General features: G+C 55.9%; 7 protein-coding genes across 7 annotated transcripts; 1 reads left to right on the forward strand and 6 right to left on the reverse strand.

The window, feature by feature from the left end:
• Positions 1-1,140: 1,140 nt before the first annotated feature.
• HRG_00070 (serine carboxypeptidase domain-containing protein) lies at positions 1,141-3,077 on the reverse strand (the record flags this gene model as incomplete). The annotated part of the gene is made up of 3 exons (XM_044858541.1): positions 1,141-2,044; positions 2,105-2,847; positions 2,940-3,077. The coding sequence occupies 3 exons, from the start codon at positions 3,075-3,077 to the stop codon at positions 1,141-1,143; spliced, it is 1,785 nt and encodes a 594-aa protein (XP_044724941.1).
• Positions 3,078-4,404: 1,327 nt separating this feature from the next.
• Positions 4,405-5,667, reverse strand: HRG_00071 (uncharacterized protein; the record flags this gene model as incomplete). The annotated part of the gene is made up of 2 exons (XM_044858542.1): positions 4,405-5,119; positions 5,216-5,667. The coding sequence occupies 2 exons, from the start codon at positions 5,665-5,667 to the stop codon at positions 4,405-4,407; spliced, it is 1,167 nt and encodes a 388-aa protein (XP_044724942.1).
• Positions 5,668-8,631: 2,964 nt separating this feature from the next.
• On the forward strand, positions 8,632-8,990 carry HRG_00072 (PET assembly of cytochrome c oxidase, mitochondrial domain-containing protein; the record flags this gene model as incomplete). The annotated part of the gene is made up of 2 exons (XM_044858543.1): positions 8,632-8,727; positions 8,823-8,990. The coding sequence occupies 2 exons, from the start codon at positions 8,632-8,634 to the stop codon at positions 8,988-8,990; spliced, it is 264 nt and encodes an 87-aa protein (XP_044724943.1).
• A 304-nt stretch (positions 8,991-9,294) lies between these two features.
• On the reverse strand, positions 9,295-13,194 carry HRG_00073 (DNA-directed RNA polymerase II subunit RPB2; the record flags this gene model as incomplete). The annotated part of the gene is made up of 4 exons (XM_044858544.1): positions 9,295-9,457; positions 9,516-10,744; positions 10,801-11,076; positions 11,131-13,194. 4 exons carry the CDS (start codon positions 13,192-13,194, stop codon positions 9,295-9,297), a joined length of 3,732 nt encoding a protein of 1,243 aa, XP_044724944.1.
• A 1,273-nt stretch (positions 13,195-14,467) lies between these two features.
• HRG_00074 (indoleamine 2,3-dioxygenase domain-containing protein) lies at positions 14,468-15,892 on the reverse strand (the record flags this gene model as incomplete). The annotated part of the gene is made up of 1 exon (XM_044858545.1): positions 14,468-15,892. The coding sequence occupies one exon, from the start codon at positions 15,890-15,892 to the stop codon at positions 14,468-14,470; it is 1,425 nt and encodes a 474-aa protein (XP_044724945.1).
• A 593-nt stretch (positions 15,893-16,485) lies between these two features.
• HRG_00075 (uncharacterized protein) lies at positions 16,486-19,693 on the reverse strand (the record flags this gene model as incomplete). The annotated part of the gene is made up of 11 exons (XM_044858546.1): positions 16,486-16,745; positions 16,890-16,900; positions 16,946-17,141; positions 17,214-17,531; positions 17,874-17,894; positions 17,943-18,141; positions 18,230-18,498; positions 18,757-18,840; positions 19,007-19,080; positions 19,155-19,252; positions 19,457-19,693. 11 exons carry the CDS (start codon positions 19,691-19,693, stop codon positions 16,486-16,488), a joined length of 1,767 nt encoding a protein of 588 aa, XP_044724946.1.
• A 637-nt stretch (positions 19,694-20,330) lies between these two features.
• HRG_00076 (uncharacterized protein) lies at positions 20,331-21,454 on the reverse strand (the record flags this gene model as incomplete). Its single annotated transcript, XM_044858547.1, has 4 exons — positions 20,331-20,735; positions 20,790-20,953; positions 21,029-21,095; positions 21,158-21,454. 4 exons carry the CDS (start codon positions 21,452-21,454, stop codon positions 20,331-20,333), a joined length of 933 nt encoding a protein of 310 aa, XP_044724947.1.
• Between the last annotated feature and the right edge of the window lie 846 nt (positions 21,455-22,300).

Here is a 22,300-nt window from a genome sequence, read left to right on the forward strand (position 1 = left end):
CAAAGAGTACGATGGACTGCATGTGTTGATACTTTGGAGTGTTTGGAGTTGGCGGACCGAGACGCGAGCTCGATGAATGAGTTACGGATCTTACATAGAGGAGGACAAAGAGGGACCCGAACGGAGACATCTTTTGCTCGCCCAAGTCCAGGTGGCCGAGATGGAGGATATATATTGAGAAGCCATGTACATGCTGCATATTGTTCTGAATACCATGTCAACAGATCGGCTTGACCTTGTGGCTTTGAGGCTGCAAAACGACGCTCACCAGGACTGTTTAGTATTTGCTCCGCTCCATTGTTCATTACAAAAAGATGCTTTTTGCGGTGCTAAGCCCACATATCCTTCTTCTTTTACCTGAAAGGGAACACGGACTGGAGCCAGCATTTCTGGGATCGTATTAGCCATCTTCCACACCGGCTGGTATGGGGATCGCCAGAGGGCCCTGGAACGGTTCGGTCCAGCTCAAGTTCTCGGCGCAAGTTCTGGTACTTACTACTCAGGGCTTGCCTATAGGTAGCGAACTGCTTGATGTAGTTGTATGTAGGCTAAAAATCTTGATGTCCGGACTCTCGTGTGCTACATCAGCTCGCCTATGACCTTCTAATGCTTGCCACGCGTTTAGCAAGTCTAGACTGAAGAAGACATATATAATTGCATGTTAGTTCGATAGCTGACGAGCTAATTCGGAAAGCGCTGGAACCGCGTGCTGACCATGGGCGAATCGTCCGCAAAGACACCACTGATAATGTTCCTTGGCTGATATTGATACCAGGAGTTCACGAAGAGTCGCCTTAAGAGCAGGCCTGAGAAGCCAGCAAAAGTAGAATATAAGTTATAGCAGCTGTGCTGCTGGAGGCGTAAGTATGCTGCCTGTTTGGCAGTCGCCACATGCATGTATTGAATTCCATCCAAGGAAGCGAATAACCCTAGACCTAAGTCCATCCATTCAAACAAGCTCATGGTTCAGACCGATGCAGCTCGCCCCTGATAATCCGACGCATAGTGCTTGCTGGTGTGGGTATGGGTTGAATGAGGACCACTCGTGCCCTTTCCTGCATAGACTGAACCAGTCATACCTCTGGGCCTCTCTTGCAGTCCAAAAGAGACGCGGCGGGGGTCAGAGGGGAGCAAATGTACTCACTCCGGGTCTTTGTAGGGAAGTGCTGGGCAGGTCCCCGGCGCGGGCAATGGCTGCTTCACGATGCCCCTGTCAATGACGGCCTTTCCTTCTTCCACGGCCTTGATTTGGTTCTTGGCGCATGTGGAAGACAGGGCTCGCGCGTGGCACGTTACTGCCGGCGCCGGCGGGATGTTGAGCGTCTTTGTCGACTTGAAGGTGCCGTTGGTGCCGTAGCTGTTGCTCAGCGGGACCTTTCCCGTCGCAATGTCCTTCCTGTGCATGGCCCGACGGAACATGTGATAGGCAGCCTTGGGTTGAGACGACGGCACCATGTGGCCAGAGTGATAGACGCGGACAAAGGAGAACAGGCCGTGCTGGCGGACTTGGCCCGGCGACTTGGCCCCGTCCAAGACGACGTCGGCGTACCCGGCGCGCCGGAAGGCGGCCGACTGGCCGTGTTCCACGCTCAGGCTGATCCGCTCGCCGCCGATCCAGTTGCAAGCAAAGTCGCTGTCGCCGTAGAGCAGGGTCACCTGGATGCCCGAGTCGAGCAGACTGGCAATGTCCTTGATGAAGCCCCGTCTGTTCCGCCGCGCATAGTCGCCCGTGCTGTTAAAGGCCGCCAACACGGCATTGGAGCTGTCGGTGTAGTTGACGGGCACGCCCAGCGCCTTGAGCACCTCTTCCTGTGCCAAGTACTCGAGATAGCGGTTGGACGGGAAGGGATCCAGGTAGCAGTGGGTGATGTCGTAGTAGCCGTACTTTTTTCGAAACACGTATCCGGATTCCACCTCGTTCTGGCAATAGTCGCTGGCATCCTTGCACGCCTTGTTGACCTTGGGCACGTTGCCGTACATGTCGGCGTCCGAGGTGCTTGCGAGGTGGAGGCAGTCGACGATCTTGTCCGTGCAGCCGCCCTTCCTGAAGTGCGCAACCAAGGCCTTGGCGTATTCCTCGCGCGTGATGCCTGCGATACCAAACGGGTTCCTGTCGTAGGCGTATTCGGGATACGACTGTTCCTGGACAAGCAGGTCGATGCAGCCGTTGACGATGCCGAGGTTGGTGAGGTTGAGCGTCTTTGCGCCACGCAGCGTCCCCTTTCGGACACGCGCATTCTGCTCCAGTATGTAGGCCGAGAAGCTGGGCCCGTATCTCCCGCCATACGACTCGGTGAACATGCTGATGGAGCCATCGTTGGGACGGTGCGCCAGGAAATCATGCGTCCACACCTGGAGAAAGTTCCAGTACAGCCGGGCCGCGTTCTCCGTAGTGTTGGCCGTCGACGCCGTGTTCTGGCTGCTGAAGACGCCGGGGAAGACGGTGCGGTCCGCCGGAGGACCCTCCGTCTCAGACTTGAGGGTGGTGATGCTGCCGTTCTTGGGGTGAAAGTTCCCCGGGGTAGGGAAGTCGTAGCTGAAGCCGGTGTGGAGCGGTTGGTCGACGTAGAGCATGTTGAACTCTCGGTTCCACGACCACTCTCTCGGGCTCGTCTTGAGATTGCCATCAACCTGGCACGGCCCGTGTTCGGTGAAGAGGCCAAACATGGACGACCCGCCGGGCCCGCCGTTGACCCAGAGGACCAGCGGCGAGTTCTGGGGGTCCTTCTGGGCCTCAAAGTACCAGAAGAAGGTGTGGACAGGGTAGTCGTGCTGAAACTCGCGCATGGTGTTTGGCGGAAAGTTGACATAGCCAGCATACGACTTTGCGGTGCCACATATCTCTGCCTACGTGGATGTACCCCGTGTCTCGAAGATTAGAAGCCGTCATTACCTGGAAAGGGCCTACTCGAGGACAGGACTGTTTTCATGGAGCGTACAGGAACTTCTTTGTAGGATACGTCGGCGCCCTTGAACAAGGTAGAGGGGATCTTCATGACGCCCTCCGGCTTTGGGGGCCGGTGCGTCACGGCCAGCCCGCCGAAACCCAGCAGCACTAGGCCCGATGTCAAACGCATGATGGACGTGTTTTCGAAGACTCGGCTTAGAAGATGTGGGCACAGTCGACAGAGGGCGTTGTGTGTCGATAGTCGAGAGCAGGATTGAGGCCCTTCTTGGAGTCGATGGCTGCGCACAACCCTTGGCCCAAGACTCTCTTCCGATGAGCCGAGAGAAAGTCAACGGCTATTGTTGGTGGATTCCGGTGGCTGGGCACCGAGTGAGGGGGAGGAGATGCACAATGGCGCCCAATGTCTTGCTTGCTTACCGCCTCGGCGGCCTATTTCATTCCAGGCCATGAAACTGGGCGCGCGATGCAGCTCCATGACGCCACTCAGCATTCTCCAGTTGCCCGCGTCCAGTCGCAAGTCGCCCTTTCTCTCCGCCCCTTCTCACCATCCCTTCATGTGAACCCTTGTGCGCCAACACAACAGTCGCCCCCATGCCGCTCCCACCCTGGAAGGGACTCGGCATGTGGCTGCGTGAGAAAGCACGGCGTCTGTGAGCCGGCGTAAGCAATTCCCGCATGCAGAGTAACCCAAGAAAGATGAATGTGCGGAGCAGATGAAGCGACTCGGCGCCTCGGTCACGGCTCATGGTAGGGACAACTTACAGCCATCGTGTAGACATGGATTGCCCGGCCTGGGGATCCATCAATGATTCAAGGTCAACATGCTGGATACGCCGGGCCAGCACTCCTCGGTATGGCTGGTCGAACAAGCAAGGCTGCGTGTTCACCCCGGCTGCGCAAGGTATCGCGGCGGACGTTGACCGTCGATGTGCAGCTTTTACCTGAGCACAAGTAACCGACGTTCGCAGACACGGCCTGCATGTAAGAGCCATGTGCATTATAGATCCCACACCCGCGCTGGGATGGGCGATCACCGCATGGCCCGTGAACGATTACTCGAAACGCTGTCAACCTTTCTTTCCGATCTTTGTGCGTATTTTGATGCCCTGAATATCAACCCATGCCACTGGCGTCTACTATCGACTTCAAGCCCCCTGCCCCGTTCTGTCATTGTGAAATCGAGATGAGCCTGTTATGGACTACGAGTTGGGCAGTCGAATCGGCGTGCATCGGTGGCTCAGGCGTCACACACAACTTCCGCACTTCGCACCTATATAACTAACAATGGGTTCTTGTACAAGCCAATTCCGTTAGGGGCGGCTTTTTTCCTAGGCCTTAATAGTATGGCATTGAACAGAGCCTTCGCCGTGTATGTTCGCCTTGCACGCCGCCGTAGAACCCCAATGTTTACCCTCTCCAGATCCAGCAGATGCTGTCCCACCTGAGTCGGGATATTTCAGCCCAATCAAGAACCGCGAGGCTCATCAACTCCTTCGCTATCCCCGACCAAAGCGCAAGCCTGACCACCGCTTCGTTTGAGTCTCGTTGCTGACGTTAACATTGCCAGGCAGCCCGCCGCCGGCGCCCATACGGCTCTCTTGAAGCTCGAATACTTGGTCCGCTCTCCCGGCATCGAGCTCATGACGCTCACTGGCCTCTAGTTCTGACCTGCCGTGTCTAGGATCGGGCCGGGCCACGCCATCCAGCTCCGGCTTGTTCCAGCCTGCAGCCGCCGCATCCGCCTCGTGACGTTTCCTCCGCCGATTCCAGAGCAAGGCGACGGCCACGCCCAGGAGTGCGATCAAGCCGACGGCGCCAACCGCGATGCCCGCAATCGCGCCTCCGTGAAGGACTGTGCCTCGGCCCTGCCCTGAATCCTGCGCACTTCCGCCCTGTGGATCACCGTTTTGTGTTCCTGTCGTCATCGTCGTCATCGTCAAGGAGGCTGGAACATCGTGGGGGCGGCGGTTTAGCTGGATTGTCGGCGCGTACAGCTTGACGGTCATGAATGAGACGGGCATTTTGCTCGTTCGCCCGTTCGCAGTAGAGGCGAGCGTGATGGCATAGCCGGCGTCGGTCCCGATCATCTCCTCGAGCATCGAGTTGCCCGAGCAGGACCATTGTTTGTGCATGGCATCGAACTTGCTGACGGCGGAGGTGCAGTAGACGACGGGAGGAGATGGAGGGATATTCACTATGTAGTCGAAGCCACTAACAGCAGGAATGCCAATTACTATGCGACCTGCAGCCAAGGACGGGCCTAGGCGTCCGGGAACTGCCCATGCCCGAGGAGTCGACCATACTTACATGGGACAGCATACATAGGCGCTCTCATCGGGCAGAAGCGTCGACACGATGATGCCGTTGACGTAGAGGTAGTTGCTCGATGTATTGGATGCCGTCGCGCTGGCCACCGTCTGCCAGCTCGTCGGACACTCGAGCCCCGGCGAGAAGAAGATGCCTCGGCCTTGGAATTTGCTATACCTACTATAGTGAGGCAAGCACGGGATGAAAGACGCCGACGGGCAGATGGAGTGGGCGCTCCTAAAGTCGGTGACAAAGATGCTCAAGTCCTTGGCATAGTCGAATCCTCCTTGGTCGAGCGTGGCGGACACGGCCGAGTCCAGCGTTCGGTCGAAGCATCGCGAGGGCGCATCAAAGGCCGTCGTCAGCGGGCCAGCGTTTTTGCGGGTTATCGTGGACCGACTTGTCTCGACCCTCGTCGATGTAGGCGTAGAAGTCGGCAGGACGGAGGCCATATTCTCGCAGCACGAGACGTCAAGCCGCCGGCATCCATGTAAAGAGATGTCGCCAGCTTCAGAAGCCTTCTTGCTTCTCCGGCCAGACCGACTCCTGCGTTTGGCTGCGCGCCTAATTGCCTTCCGCTGCAGCCTGCGACGGCCCAGGCCCAGGCCCAGGCCCAGCTGTGTGAGCAGCAGACTCAAGTAGGACGAGGCTGCAGGACAGCGGCGTGGTCGGGATGCTTATTGGCGGCCTGGGAAAGCCACGCCGGTAAGCAATGAATGTGAGATGCTCTCGCCCCCGCCTCGCGCCTCCCCCTCTCCTCCACGGCCTCTCTCCTTTCCACACATGTCCCGGTTTGGAAATACAACGCCGCCGGGGGGGACGGTATCGGCCCTGTTATCGACTTGAGGCTTGGAAGGAGTCGGGCCTTGGAGCTGGGCCAAGAGAAATCCCGTATACGGTATGTACTCTGCAAGTAGGCGGCTGATGTGAGAATCCAGCCCTCGGAGCAGTTAAGGCATAGGCACCGAGCTGTTCCTGCGCATCTGAGGAGGTTGGAGAGTGACTGGGCACAGGGGAGAGACCAAGTCGAACAAACATATCTCTGCTTCGCATTTCGTGCTTTGTACACAATGCCTATTCGTGCGTATTGGACGAATCCCATGTATTTGGTGCTCAAGCGCAGCTGAACTCATGTTGCCGCGGCTGAGGGGAACCGGACAGGCGCAGCAGAATAGGGTTGCGTCTGCCGAGAGATCCTAGAACACGGGCTGCCGAAACTGACGAATAGGGGAAAGGATGGATAAATCGATCAACATGCGAGGTCAGCGGGCCAGCTGACCGGGAGTGCGCGTGGACCTGCATCGGTGAGGGGAACGAAGGAGATGACTTCGGGGTATCAATCCTGCCAGGATCAGAAATGCACCCCGGCACTGGGAGCAAGGTGGCCCATCAAGAGGGTGCCCCGACCTGTCACAGCCCCTGATAATCTAGGGTCGGACGCAGCTTGTGGACGATCAAGACGGGGAGCTCACCCGCAAAGCGTCAAGGATAGTTCGGAATCTGAGCCTTACAGTTTGCTCCAAAAATGAAGAGCGCGTGTAGAGTATATACAGAATGTGTATCTATACGTAGGATCCGGGGCTGAAATGATGGCACAGAAGCAGCCAGCCGGGACAGGGCGGCGCTCGTGGGGGCCAAGGCTGGGCGTGCAGATATTATTGACCAAATGACCTGACATCCCTTAACATTGGACGGAAAATGCAACGCGCTGGACAGTGCTGGCCTCATACTAGCTCGTCAAAAGAAGCCATCGCGCCTACTTGGCCATCAGAAATGCCGCGTTGATCATCGCCTGCTGGGAGCACTGCGGGTACCAGGCTCCCGAACAGCCTACATACCGGGTTATAAGCTTCGGGGATCAATTGAAGCAGCAAGACATCCAAGACCTCGCCCCTGAATCCGGGCTTGACAGCGGTACACGATGTTGCCGTGAGGTATATCATACACCCAGGTCAGAGCTCAATGATGGTACATATAGTGACGAGCTTTAGAACTTTACTTATTTCGTATTAGGCAGAAGGATAGGAAAGGCTTTCTATTCAAGTGAGCCATGTCTAGTTCCGTCCAGTGCACCTACACGTATATCATCAACGTGAAGTCGCATGCTAAGGTCTTGGGTTGGGATCGGCCCCCATCGAGAAAGCCCACAGATATTACCGGTTATTCAAGGAGTGGCTCAGGGCCGGGGCATGTCAGTGCGCAGGAGCGGAGACTGGCCGAAGAATACTTCGCAGTGGAATCATGCACGCATTCAAATGCGAGTTCCTTCCTGCGCGCTTCCCGGGTTAAGAGCGAGAATATCCTGCAGATCAGCCGCCCATTCCAGAACGGCGTATGCTGTTGGGAAAGAATGCACAACATGGACGGCACATGCACGACGCAGGGAAGACCAGGTTTGAACATAGAAAAAGAATTTATTCGTTAATACATGAGATGTAAGATGAACTATTAAACGCCATGTTCAACTGCCGCGTCCGTTAAAGCACCTAAAATAGATCGCGGCCTAATTAATAATGGTATCACGTGCGTAGTCCAACCAGCCATTTAATCGGCAAAGAATCTCGGTCATTATGGTCGATGGCTTCTGGTCGAACTGCCCTTGTTGAAGAGAAAAGGGGAATGAACTCCATATCGTAGCGCCGCTTCGCTTACATGAAAAGGGCCATGGCAACAACGCCGGCAAGGACGTTGAAGGCAACGGTGACGCGGCCGGAGGCGCCGGCGACGGCGTTGGGGCGAGTGGAAGGGGCGGTGCCGTTGGCAGGGCGGCCCTGGTTCCCGGCCGGCGGCCGGAGGCGGGGGCAGCAGCGGAAGAGCCAGGGCAGCCAGCGAAGGGGCAGCTGCTTAGAAACCTAGACGGTGGCCTGGGCCTAGACGGCAAGGATAGCGTTAGGGGCAAGGGCCTACTTGGGAGCGGAAGCAGGGTCGGAGCTAGGGGCTTATATCAAACTAATAAGGCCAGTCGAGGGCATTAAGAAGAACAATAGCAAGTTAAATAGAAGGGAAAATAATGTCTTAGGAGGAAAAAGTGGTATAAGCATTTAAATAACTTTTCCTCCCCCTCCTATACATAGAATGCTATAGAGATACCTACCTAGCTAACTTAGCCGCGCGACGTATACCAGCGCTTACCCAGCTTACCTAAGGTCGCGCGATTGGCCGTCCGGGTCCCTGACCTCCGAGCTCCGTGGGCCCTCGGCTGACTCAGCGCAGTTTCGGACCTTGAGCACCTCTCGACACCATCCTCCCTTTCTGTCTTAGCCGGCCATTTAAATCCATCCTCGACCCGAGATCGCTTCCCCGTCCACAGCCGAAAACATCACCACGGTACATCGCGACAACCAATCTCTCAGCACCCATTCCCGCAAACAGAAGCCACCTCGCCGACCTCGCAGCTAAATCAGTCTTGAGACGCCATGTCGCGCGCCTCCAAACTCACCCTCGGCGCCACCTCCCTCTTCGCCCTCGGCACCATCGCCTTTGTCCACTTCCAGCAAAACGCCGAGCAAGCCGTACGCTCCCCTTGATGCTCCTCCTCTCTCCTCTCCTCCCGCCACAGCACGCGTCTAACGTATGACATGCCGTAAACCCATTCCCCAAATTCCAGGCCATGCACGAGGGCGTCGTCCGCGACATGGAGCAGCAGCGCGTCAAGCGTGAGCGCCAGCTCGACTTTGACATGCAAAGGGCCCTGGAGGACGAATACAAGCGCCACCAGACCGTCCACGACTCGGTTTCAGAAGCTGGCAACAAAGCACAACCGCCCCCGACATAAAAGCCTCAAGCCCGACGGCACCAAACCCACTCTCACCTCACCACATGCCCTGCTCAAGACCCGTATGCTCTCAGGGCGGCGCACTTGTTTGCATCGCCCTTGTATGATATCCTGATATTGGTACAATCCGCCGCCTGGGAAGCAGTGCAATATAGCCGTAAAACAACAGAATGGCCAGCCAGAGCCTACAGCCGTCCCCGCCCGTACGCCGTCTCTCCCGGGGCTAGGCTTCCTCGCGATTTCTCCGCCCCATATCCTTTCATCATTCCATTCACCCGAGCCGCCACGCCACCGCTCCTGCGTCTTATCTGATGGACGCGCCAGAACGGTTCGTGAACAGCCTCGCCGCAATGTTCATGGACTGCAGCTCCTGGAACAAGAGTTTAGCGGCATACGGGATGTGGATCTGGGCAATCTTGGTCTTGTTCTTGCAAGGCCGGCATTCAAACGATTGCTTGGAGAGGTTCCTGCAGGCAAATGTTAGCTCAGGAGCCCACGCACACGCAAAGAAAGGGTTAGACGTACGCTATCGGGGTCATGAGTCCGCAGATTTCGCAGACGTGGACTCGGAACGCATCCGACACCTCAAACAACCGCTCCTTCAAAAAGGCCGCTGCGCCGTGGGCAATCATGCAGTCTCTCTCCATTTCTCCGAACCGGAGACCGCCGTCACGCGCACGACCCTCGACGGGCTGTCTCGTCATGATCTGGACCGGGCCGCGGGCGCGGGCGTGGATCTTGTCGTCCACCATGTGACGAAGCCGCTGGTAGTATGTAGGCCCAAAAAAGACCTGCGCCCTCAGCTTGCGCCCCGTGTGTCCGTTGTACATGATCTCGAAGCCACGTGACTGGTACCCGTGCTTCCGCAGCAGCTCCGACACCGAATCGACCGTCACGTCGGTAAACGGCGTCGCATCACCCTCCATGCCCTCCAATGTGGAAACTTTACTAAGGAGACACTCGATCAAGTGAGCAATCGTCATTCGCGACGGAATGGCGTGAGGGTTGATGATGATGTCGGGCGTGAGACCCTCTCTCGTAAACGGCATGTCCTCTTGTCGGTACGTGACGCCAATGGTGCCCTTTTGTCCGTGGCGAGACGCAAACTTGTCGCCAATCTGGGGGATCTTGGTCGTCCGCACCCGCACCTTGACGTACTTGACATTGTCCGCGTTGACCGTGACCACGACCGAGTCGATGATGCCGTTTTCGGTGCTGCGCAGCGGGGTTGAGATGTCGCGCCTCTGGTGCACGCTCGTCCTCGTCCCCAAGTCTTGGCTCTCTTGGTCGATCGGCGCCGTCTTGCCAATGATGATGTCCTCTCCGGAGACGCGGACGCCAGGCGCGACAATGCCGTCCTCGTCAAGCTTGTCGTATGTGCCGTGCTTCATGCGGAGCGTGCTCTGGTGGAAGGGCTTCTCAAACACCTCGGTATAGTTGAGGCCAACCTTCTTCTCCTGGTCCGAGTACGACCGGAAGAAGAGGCTTCGGAAAAGACCTCGGTCAATGCTGCTTTGGTTCATGATGACGGAGTCTTCTTGGTTGTATCCAGAGTAGCAAGCAATGGCCACAATCGCATTCTGGCCAGCGGGCAGCTCCCGGAACTTGAGGAACTCCATGGACCTGGTCGTGGCGAGCGGCTTCTGGGGGTAGTAGAGGATGTTGGACATGGTGTCCATGCGGCGGGAGTAGTTGGTCAGGAAGAAGCCCATGGCCTGTTTACCCATGGCGGACTGATAGGTATTACGAGGTGACTGCACGCGACGTCAGTGACACTACGACTCCCCAAGCGAGGGTGCAGCAGACTTACCTGATTATGATCCGGGAATGGAATGATGCTGGCGCAAATGCCCAGGATCATGCTGGGATGAATCTCGCAGTGGGTGTACATGTGAGTTGTCGGGTTGGTCCTCGTCTTGAGTCGCTTGTTCAAATCGTCGCCGGGATCCTCGTCCAGCGCGACGCCGGCCTTTTGAAGGCGGTACAGCTCCAGGTCCTCGGGAGTCATGCAGATCATGGACGTCTCCTCCTCCTCGGCATCCAGATACTCTACCGCTCCGACGCGGATGAGACCCTCCCAGCCAATCTTCGAGGAGCGGTTAGCGGGCGGCTCCGACTGCTCCTTGGCCAGCCTATTGACCAGGTCTTTGGTCAGAACCAGATGGCCCTTCTCGATCCCGTTGTCGGGATCGTCTTCCTGCTGCACGGTAAAGGCCGGTCGCATGACTCGTCCGGCATCAGAGAAGATCTTAAACTCTTGATCCCTGATTTCTCTGATGAGGGACACCTCGAACTGCAGATACGACTTGCGCCGCGTGTCGAGCACTTGGCTGACCAGGTGCTTAGGGTCCTGGTGCACGCCCACCCAGGTTCCATTGACGAAAATCTTTGTGGCATGCGGGTATCGCAGGGGCTCGTATTCTTCCACCACCTCCATGCCCCGGTTGATCATGAACTCGATCAGAGGCTCCGAGGGAGAGCCGACACTGACATAGCACATCAACGACAAGTTCTTGACCAGGCCGCAGGCCTGCCCCTCGGGGGTTTCGGCCGGGCAGACGAGGCCCCAATGCGTGTTGTGCAGCTGGCGCGGCTTGGCGATTTTCCCGTCTCGGCCGATGGGGGTGTTGGTGCGCCGCAGATGCGACAAGGTCGAGGCAAAAGTGTAGCGGTTGAGCACCTGGGAGACACCGGCCGTCGAGCTCATGGCCTTTTTCTGGTCGCCCCAGTTGCCCGTTGCAAGCGAGTACTTCAGCCCATTAGACAGGGTGCCTGGCTTGATGCCCACTGCCAAATTGAAGTGCCTATTGCTCTCCACACAGCGTCTGAGGTAATTGGAGAGCTCCGTGTTCATCCGCCGAACGATGCCACGGAACAGCTTGGCCAGGAGGGGGCCCGCCAGGTCCAGACGCTTCTTGCCGAAATGATCACGGTCGTCTGGCTCTCGCCGTCCCAGCGCGCACTGTAGGAGCTTGTGAACCATGTAACCAAGGAAAAAGGCCTTCCGCGTCTCGCTGCCCTCGGACTGGGAGATGTGGGGAAGCGTCTCCTTTTGCAAGATGTCCTTGGCGACGCGCACTCGCTTCTCACGTCCCAGGCCAGCCTGGTCTCGATTGCCTCGCTTACCGATGAAGTCAAGGGCCACCTCTCGATCCTGGACACAGAAGGCCTCCTCAATACAAGGACGAAGCATTTCAAGCATCTGACTATCCTTGCGGTCGTAGCAGATGTGGTTCAAAATGTCCTCGTCGGAGACAACGCCCAGAGCCCGAAAGACGATGGCGACGGGCAGATCCGACTTGACAAAGGGAAGCGTCGTGTGGATAGTCTGGCCAAAGCCACCGCGAGCAGAATCGCCCTTGCCGTACAGCTTCAGCATGAGGCTGGAGATGAGCCGCGATCCCTTCTCGAGCGCACTTCGAATCTCGGCCGTGTAATTGAAGGGGCTGGGCTGGGCCTTCTTGAAGACCTGGACAATGTTGGCGGCCGACCGCTCCTGGGCGATGAGGACCTTTTCGCTGCCGTTGATGACAAAGTAGCCGCCTTGGTCGTAGGGGCACTCGTTGACCAGGAAGAGGTTCTCGTCCGACTCTTGGCTGAGATGGCAAATCTTGGACTTGACCATGATGGGAAGCTTGCCAACGAAGATCATGTTTTTCCAGTCTGCGGGCTTGTTCGTATCCTGGTCTTCGCCGCTATCTTCTTCCTCCCAAACCAGCTTGGTGGGGTTCTCGCCGGTGCGTTTGTATTCATCCTGTTGGGCATCGTCCATGTCGCGTAGGGCCACCTCCTTCTCAATGGCGGCCGAGACCTTTTTGGTGATGTTAATATAGAGAGGGCTCGCGTACGTCAAGTTGCGGTCTCGGCATTCGTACGGCAGGAGCGACGTGACAGTGCCGTCAGTCTCGGAGATTGTAGGGCGAGAAACCATGACAGTGCCGAACTTGATTTCATAGCGACGAAGAGCAATCTTGCGGCCTGGCTCCGAGGGCGGGTTGGGCTGATCGAGGGTGATGGTCGAGTACTCATTCACGAGATCCTGAATCGTCGTCTGCGTAAACTCGTCGAATGAGTCAGTCTGCTGGGAGACGAGGCCCTTTGTCTCGAAGAATGACGAGATGACGGTCCAACAGTCCTCGGGCGTGATGCCCTCCTCTTCCTCGCCGTAGTTTTCGTAGTCGTAGTCATCCTCGTAGTCGGCCATGGTGAAGATGGACTAGAGCTCAGCGTCGGGTGTCGGAACGCTAAGCCTCGAGCTGTTGAGCGCTATCCCTCGCGAAGCTGGCCCTGGCAGTCGGCTTGCTGGAGGTTGTGACGTTCAAGGAGCTGTGCTGGGGGCGCCCTTTCGGCTGAGAAATCCAGGGTTGGGTCAGTGCTGGACCGGGCGCCTGGGGCACCGCGATGGCATCGGCGAGCGCAACCTAGATGAAGGAGCGACGACGAGTGCGCGGTCGGGTGACTGGCGGACGGGCCAGCGATGGAGTCGGACTCGAAGACGTTTTGGTCGGATTTTTGTGTTTGTGACAGAGAGAAGCAAAGGCCAAACGGACGGGAAAGTGCTCTCGCTGTTTCGCGCGCTCTGCGGGAACCTCGAAGAGCTAGTCCTAAACTGGACTAGCACTTTGCCCCCCAGGTGGCGGGATTACCTAAGCTTCGCACCGAGCTCGCCCCTTATTGCCTTGAAGTTTACTCTGTAGCTGCTACTCCGTAGCCTCGATCCTCATGCATCGATGGCCTCAACGCGAACAGGACAGGATTACTCTACCAAGTCTTGCCGTGTGTACGAAACTTCACGAGAATATGCAGCTTCAGCTCAAGCCTTCGATGGAGATTCATCATTTGTCTTGCGCTAGACTCAAAACGCGGGATGCCGTCAACCGCATCGTCTCTTCATCACACTAGCTTCATCTAACCGTAACAGCTTCCTGTCTGGCCCACGCCAGAACCGTTTCCTCGCTGATGTCCTGACCGACTCGCATAATTGGCATCAACAAAACTGTAAGCCATCTGGCAGGTGATAGGTGCAGTGTTTCAGCTTCCTTCTCCACCAACTGTCAACCGTCAAAGTCGGTCGTTGGAAAAGAGCTCGACGCCGAATCCAGTGGATGAGCGAGTGCATCAGTAGCCTTCCTATTTATCTCCGCTCTTCTTTCCAATGCTGGGCCAAATGGATCGCATGGCCACTCAAGTCACCAGGCTTCGCAAGCGTCTTGCCGTCCGTCATCTGCGTCGGTTCCAGCAGTATCATGGGAGCAAACGACCCCAAGTTTCGTACTTGGAAATGGTTGGAGCCGTCTCTCTTCGACTGTTGCTAGAGCGGAGAAACTCGGCTTCTCGGGAGTACCAAAGTCTCATGGTCTGGAAACGACGAGAAGCCGTTGGGTCGATGGTGTCTCGGGTCTAGCCGTTGCCATGCTCCAATGCGCAAGCTTTGCCGCGCAAGTTCCAGATTTTCCATGCTCGCACCGGGCCACGATCTAGATGAGACAGATGCCGCCGATATCGTCGTCCACCGTCCACGACCAGGCCAGGCCCTTGACATCGACATTTTCCTTGTCCACGGCGGAGGGGCCGAGATGGTCACCGCCCATCTTGCGTTTCATGAAGCGGCGGGTCCATTCCTCGACGGCGGGCTCGCCCGTCTCGTCCCGGGCCTGCTTCAAAAAGGGGATCAGGGCGGTGCCGCCGGTTCCCTTTTGACTGCGGTCCCGTTTGGGGTTGCTGGACGCCGTGGCGAGGTTGAGGCGCTTGCGTGCGGCGGGTTCTCGGCTGCGGGATCTGCTGCGGGCGCGGGCTTCGCGAGACGGGTTGATGATGTAGCGGGTGACGATGGCGATGTGCTTGTCGCGAAAGGCGCTCAACATGGCCAGGCAGGCGTCGTAGGCCAGGCACAGGTCGCTGTCGTCGGGATGGCTCTCGACGTATTGGCGAATGTTGGCGACGCGCGAGACGTCGTCGAGGAAGCGCGCATGGGAGCCAGGCATGTATTTGCGCATGTCCTGGATGAAGTTGTGCCGCTGGTCGGCGGCGGCGTCGCGGGTGTCGCCGGTCGGGCGATGGTGGATGCCGAGGGCAATGTCAAAGAACTGGATCAGGCTGCTCTGGGCATTGCTGCCGCCGCTGTACTGGCGATGGGTCTGGGTGCCGGAACCGTCGTCGTACAAGACGCCCCGGGGCAGGCCGGCCTCGGCCATGTTCTTGGAGCCGGCAAGGAAGGGGCGGATGCGGTGGTAGAAGATGACGGGGTCGCAGCTCTCGTGCATGCGCTGCAGGAGCGTCGTCAGGTCCGTCAGGCGCTCGGCAAAGGCGCGGAGGCAGCGGGCGAGGACGGGCGAGTCGGCGCGGCGCGCGGCGGCCATGGCGGTCAGCAAGAGGGACAGGACGGGGGCGCCGCGGGCCTCGATGGCGACGGAGACGAGGTAGAACCACGACTCGTCGATGGAGCCGGTAAAGGTGTTGAGGGTGGCCAGGTTCTCGAGGTTGTCGATGGGCTCGTCGAGGAACAGGGGCTTGAAGTTCCACAGGCACACGGCGGCGTAGGTGGCGACGGGCGGCACCTGCAGCCGGCCGGCGATGGCGAGCAGCGGCACCGAGAGCGAGGGCGGCAGCCGGTCGGCGGGCTCGTCGCCGCCCCAGATGTAGGCGTGGGCGATGAAGCACAGCAGCGAGTATGCGCGGCGCCACTCGGCGTCGTGCTCGAGGCCGACGGTGGACAGGACGGGCAGGCCGTCGACGACGCCCCGGAGCCGCCGGCTGAGCACGGCGGCCTGCAGGTTGGCGGCGACGGCCTCCCACTTGTGGTAGTAGGGGTCGGGCAGCCGGGTCAAGGGCAGCGTCTCCGGCAGGAAGCCGTGCGTGGGCGAGAGCCCGTAGTCGTCGAGCGCGGGGATGGGCGGGAGCATGGCGGCGGGCCACGGACTTGGGCTGGACTTGAGCTGGACTTGGGCTGTATCGTCTGAGCTGCCTGGTTGGCGAGAGCCCTCTGACTGACTCTAAGACGGGGAGAGGAAAGTAAAATGGCCAAGCTCGCGAAATGGAGCAGATATGGTTGGAAAATAGGTTAAACGGAGATGGGAAGAGGCGGAACTTTCCCCATGTCCGGAGGTCAAAAAATGTTTTTTTAAGAAAAATCAGGCCATGAGGGCGTTTATGGGTCTGGAGGGGAAGTTAAATGAATGTAAAGTCTAGAAGTGTGGATAGGTTAACTGAGGCTCAGTTGGGTCTTTGATCGATGATCGTGTTGTTCTTGTTATTCTTCGCTATCTAGACCATGCTGTGAGGTTTGATAGGTTGTGCGCGTGTCGGGTAAACGTTGTTCCCTGCTGACGCACGTGATACCCTCCTGCGATGTGCGCTCTATCGTACAAATGATCAGACACTGGCATCTCTTTAAGAATCGAACAAAACGCACTAAACGTAACACCCAAACAACATGTAAAACGGGTATCTCAACACAAAGGAACAATCGATAGCAAGCTTAAATCAAAATCGTCAATCATGCGGTCATATCTTCCTTCCTTTGAACCCAGCCTTCGAGCCGGATCGTGATCTCGTTGTCGTTAACGAATCGGGTTAAGGCCCCGTTTGGAGATAGCTTCGTCATTGCATCGGCCGGGTTATCCGCTCCGTTGATCCAGCGGATGTTGGTGATTTCGCGTTGTTCGTAGGCCTGTCTCAACGCCATGATATCGATCATCAGACGTTTCTCCGTGGTGGTGCCAAGCTTCACTAGGCACTCGTACAGGCTGTACGAATCTGTACACACAACGAGCGGGATTTGCGGTAATCCAAGGCGGCTTGTAATCTGGTTGATCGTCCCTGCAACCACATATGCCAAATCGAAGCCTGAAGCTAATCCATATATCTCAGAAGCCAAGACGCTGCGGGTGACTCTCTTGCACTTCGTCGAGCTCCAATGGATCAGGTTTCCGTGGATCGTGAATGACTCATCTGACTTAGTCTCGGTTGCAATGATTATAACGAATCTGATCTGAGAGCTTAAGTCCTTGTTGTTGGCGAATGATCCGTCTGTGAAGACGAAGACCTTTGCTGCTTCTAGACCTATTGGGACGAATCGAAGGCCTCTTTGTGGATTGTCGATCTGCCATTGGATCCGTTTATTCAACGCCTGAAAATCCTCCGCGGTTGGATCTTGTGATTGTGCCGCGATTGAATAATCGAAGCTAGCCTCTGGTTGACAAATTGAGGCTATATAGGCGCCACGGGCACGTTGTTCCACGTATCGTTGGGCCCGATCTTCCGTGGATAGATCGATAATTTTGAGGTTGTTGACCTGACCTTTCTGCATGACTAGAAGATAGCCCTTCTCTAGAGCAATGAGGCTGCCGTTGAAATCACAGGTATCGCCTTCTCGTAGGGTCTTCTTTGGCTTGGCTTGGAAGCATAGCTCGCGGTCTTCACGTTGCAGGAATGTTGTTGTGCCTACCAATAACGTATCATCAGTCTGAAGCGCGGCAACGCCGAAGGCATTAACCTGAAGTGCGGTATCCGCGTTGGTCTCTGCGGTCGTGACGTTGATCTCTGCGGTCGTTATCATTAAACATGGATCAAACGTTGACGGCTCCATCTGTAGCTTGATGCGGTGATGCTCATGATACGTATTGAACCAATGAGCGCCTGCTTCAGCGATTCCGTACAATGGCTTGACCACACGAAGGATGGTTCCCCCTGGGTATCTCTCTTTTAATTCGTGTGGCAAAGAGATGAGGATAGTGCGATTCAAAGTGGTCGATGCCTGCGTATAGGCCATCGTAATGTCTCGGATAGCAAGAGACATCTTCAAAGAGCAAAGGAAAGGGGAAAGAGCGAGTACTACCCGCTGGGCAGGACGGGAGATTGTTGGAGCCTGCGTGAGGATCTCACGCTTCTCGTCGTCACCATATCCTTGTACCACAAGACGAGACTTCTCGTACGGTGTAGCAGTGTTCTTGCCTTTGACCTCCCGGACCATTCGTGACTTGAATAGCCTGTGTTTTCCATGCTTATTCATATCGTATCGTTCGGGCACGATGACGCCTGCGCCTAGCAGGTTCGTGATTTCGAGGTCATCAGAGGCTTCAAACGGTCGTCCGGCGGTAGTGATTTTCTTCTCTGCACGTAACTTTACGGCAAGGTCGAGGGCGGCGCACTCCTTATGCGATAGAAACATATTAGCGGGTGAAAATTGAGATCGAGGTAACGAAAAAAGGGCTAAGACTAAGGAAATAACTAGAAGGAACGAAGGTATCGTATTGCTGCTGATCTCGAGGGACTTTTCTTGGTCTGCCGCGTCTGCGTGGTCTCTCCGGCTCGGGATATTCGAATGGCTTAGGCACTTCGGTCTCAACGTTGATGCTATCAGCCTGATTGTCAGCAGTCTGATTGTCAGCGTGTGGCTGCTGTAGAACATTGTGACTTCGTTGCTGCTGCGAATCCGGGTGGCGAAAGTAGGGCTGGACAGCCGTGCTGCGAAATTTAGCTGGCCCGTTGTCTAGCTCAACTGTGACCTCTGTGTCTGTCACAGCTAGGACCTTGTATGGGCCTTTCCATCCTCCTTTCTCACGAAATACTCGAACTTCACTACCAAGCGGCAATGATAGTGGCATCTTCTCAATCGTGTTGGGCCCATTACGGGCATTGAGGGCGTCATTGACCTTCCTTTTAGCTACAAGCTTGCGTAGCTCTGCCATAGCTTTCGTCACGGCTTTCGCACGTGTGATCGCGGAAGCAGAAGGCGGCGAATCCATCGTTATCCGAGGGTAGGCACCAAAGACTAGTAGTGTGGGCACTAGACCGTCAGGTCCGGCGGTATCATTGACGGATTTGAAGGCCATTTGAAGCAACGACTCAGCTGATGCTGTTTTTAGCTCGGCTTTCAAGATCTCGTATGCCCTTCGAATCGGGGCGTGATATCTCTCCACCTTGCCAATTGACCAGTGGGCTTCGACGGGCACGGTGACAGGTTATTCCTAGCAGCTTCGCTTCTGCTTGGAACTCAGAGGAGGCAAAATTCGTACCAGCGTCGTGCGTGATAACATCTGGAGGGCCTAGGTATGTGTCAATCCAACACAATTTGAGTGCTTCCACGTCTCTTTAGCCGATATATTCTGAAGAAATCGTCCGGCTTGGAAAGAGGTTGCTAGGTCAACGGCATGAAGGACTGGCCGGCTGTCAAGATGCATTACATCGACGATCAATTCGTAGTTGAAATCGCAGTTATCCTTTAACGTGAATTTGAACCTGCGCGGTGCGTCTGCCTTGATCTGGCAAAAATGACAGAATTTTCGGATCATCGCGATTGCTTCGAATTCAACATCATGCCCAGCGCTTGTCAGTAGCTTATGTAGCTTGTGTACTGACGGGTGGCCAAAGCGAGTGTGTAGGCGCCGAAGCTCGGCTTCGGATAGGAAGGCAATAGCGGCTTCATCCTTCCGTAGGAAGAACCACGGATGACCCCATTTGCGTACGATCGGAATCCTCTTATCGCCGCAGATCAATTCGTTCGTGACGTTGTTGAGATAGGCACCGAGACGGTCCATATCCTTGAGGCATAGCAAGAAGGGCGTTGACATATTGATAACGTGGAAAACGACTTCTCCAATCGGGGTAATGACTGTTGTGATCCCGATCGTGTTCGTCGGCTCGTTTCCACCGAATCTGACCGTTGCGATCGTCGCATTCTTCCGTAGCTGGACCGTCGGCATCTCTCGTTGGAGCGCGCGGAATTGGTCGATCCCAGCTGTAGATATCTTCGCTGCACCCGTGTCAGGCAGGATCCCTTGGAAAGAGGTCCGGTTGTAGCGATCGAGCAAGAAATGCTGTGATTCCTCGCATATCGATTCTCCTCGACGGTGTGAATGCGGTGGCGAAAAGCTCTATTAGATAGGAAGGCGGCTGCAAAGCTATCGCTTTGATCGTCAGAGTCATCGTCAGCAGAATCAGAGGTCTGATCTTCATCTGGGTCCCCTTCGTAATCGGCAAGGAACGTAGTAAATGGACGGGAAGATGACTTCTGGCCGTGAAATCCTCGTTCTCGAAGATATCTTTCCTTGGCCCTCTTTCTCTCGTCATCCGGATGCTTCGTTGAAAAACAGCCTTCTTTGCCGCAGACGTAGCAGCGCTTCGTCCACTTCTTCCTTTTGTCAGCGGGGTGCTGATAGCGGCGGTCAGTAAAGAATGGTCTTGATCTTGAAGATATTGACTGGGCTGTCCGGGCTGTCTTTGGCTGACGGTTGTGGTGACGATCTTAGCTGTGAAGATAGTCCTCGAAGGTCTTAGCCGGCACGAAGAGGGCGAATTCTAATTCAGGCACGCCACGGCATGCTCGAATTGTCGTTGAAATTAGCTGGTCTTCGCCGCCATAGCTATTCCCAAGAGCTCTCTGGCATAGCTGCAATTTGTCAAGAAGAGCCTGGAGGATTTCACAGAGAGGCTTCTCGGAGATTCCTTCCGAAGCTGTGTGAAATTGATCGAGGTCCAGTCAGTGTGATACTGTTGCCTATTGACTTCCGTATCAAAGTGCTGCTTCATCTTCTGATACATCTCCGCGAACGTTGAATCGCGGCTGACTTGATGCACGAAGAAGTTCTTTGCTCTCTTCGTGAGGATATTTGAGAACAAAGCGTGGAATTGTGACGGTTTGATGCTAGCTGTGAGGCAGGCATCGAGAAAGTAACGGATCTTATCATCTAGGATATCGTAGGCGTCACCTGAATAGTTGAGCTTTCGATCCCATAGCTTAGAAAACTGGTTGGCGATGGCAGGATCGAGGTCTTCATTGGGGACCTGGACTGGGGGCACGGTCCGGTAAGCTTCGCGGTCGATAGCTGGTCTGATCATAAGTTCCTGCTGCTGTTGATTCGATCGTGACAGGGGTAGGGATTGGTCATTGGGGTCTTGCGGGAGGTTTAGATCGGGAGTGACTGGTGCTGGGGTTGGTGCTGGGGTTGGTGCTGGGGTTGTTGCTAGCGATGGCGATCGTCTGAGGAGTTCTTGTTGGCGTCGGTAGGCGGCCGTTTTCTCGTATAAGATGGCATCACGAAGATCGTCTTCATCCCACTCAGGAAGTCGGTCACGGTTCTTCAGATTTACTAGGAATGCCGTGATCTTTGCGTTCAGCTTTCCTGTATAGATTCCTCTGAACCTTAGGGTATTCCGTAGGACCTTACGGACCCTTGGATCGACCTTCTTGAAGTCGTCTTCCTCCCAATCCTCAAAGTCTTCTTGGAATGATCCAAGCAGCTCGAGACCTTGACATGTTGAGAGACTTTATAATCAACGATGCGGGCGAGAACGAAGGTATTATAGTGGATCTCATCGGAAGTCTCGTTGACTGGGGTGTTGAAGAGGTCCATGTTGAAGATTGTGGCGAGGCCACGGTTGAATTCAGCAATATCGAGGAATTCGTTGATGTCGAGCGTCGGTGCGTTCGCGTTCGCGCTGGTGCCGCTTGCGCTGCTGCTCATGATGTCGGATGGGGCTTGACAGGAAAATCTGCGAGGGAATAGGGCAAGAAGGTGTCAAGAGAGGTCAAATTGATCGAGTGATCAATGAAGCTGATAATCAAGCGGGATACCAGAGATTTGTATGTGCGATAGGGCACGCCTAAGAGGTCAGCGGCTGAGGCAAACAACTAGGCACGGTTGACTGAATAGAGTGGGCGCCGGTCGGGTCTTCGTAGTCAGTCTCGCGTTCTAGCAATCTTAACTTCGCAGGGCAATCTGATGCAGATGATGCTTAGAAAGACTCTCTTCTATCTTGCTGCTCTGAGGTTACCAGCCAGGTAACAACTGATCAGTGTGGATAGGTTAACTGAGGCTCAGTTGGGTCTTTGATCGATGATCGTGTTGTTCTTGTTATTCTTCGCTATCTAGACCATGCTGTGAGGTTTGATAGGTTGTGCGCGTGTCGGGTAAACGTTGTTCCCTGCTGACGCACGTGATACCCTCCTGCGATGTGCGCTCTATCGTACAAATGATCAGACAAGAAGCCGACTTGTCTATATAAACGGGCATTCAGTATGAGCGAAAACAGGAGAAACTCAACATGCCGGCGGAGGTTCCGGGAATAGTCATCGAATGAAAGGTCGCGCACGCAATTGGTCATGCACTAAAGAAAAGGCCATCCATTACCAATGCGAACGTCCGGCCCTCTACCGTAGGCTGCCTAGGGCGGTTTGAACCATGGAGCGGGAGAGACTTGAGGCCAGAACGGGGTGCCGATGGAATGGGTCGCATGATTCAGGGCCTTCCAAACAGCGACTACTTGCAGGCTTGCAGAGACACTGGATGCCGTACCTGCGTGGGGGAGGC

Source organism: Hirsutella rhossiliensis (genome assembly GCF_020360975.1).
Source record: "Hirsutella rhossiliensis strain HR02 chromosome Unknown scaffold00001, whole genome shotgun sequence".
Lineage (NCBI taxonomy): Eukaryota > Fungi > Ascomycota > Sordariomycetes > Hypocreales > Ophiocordycipitaceae > Hirsutella > Hirsutella rhossiliensis.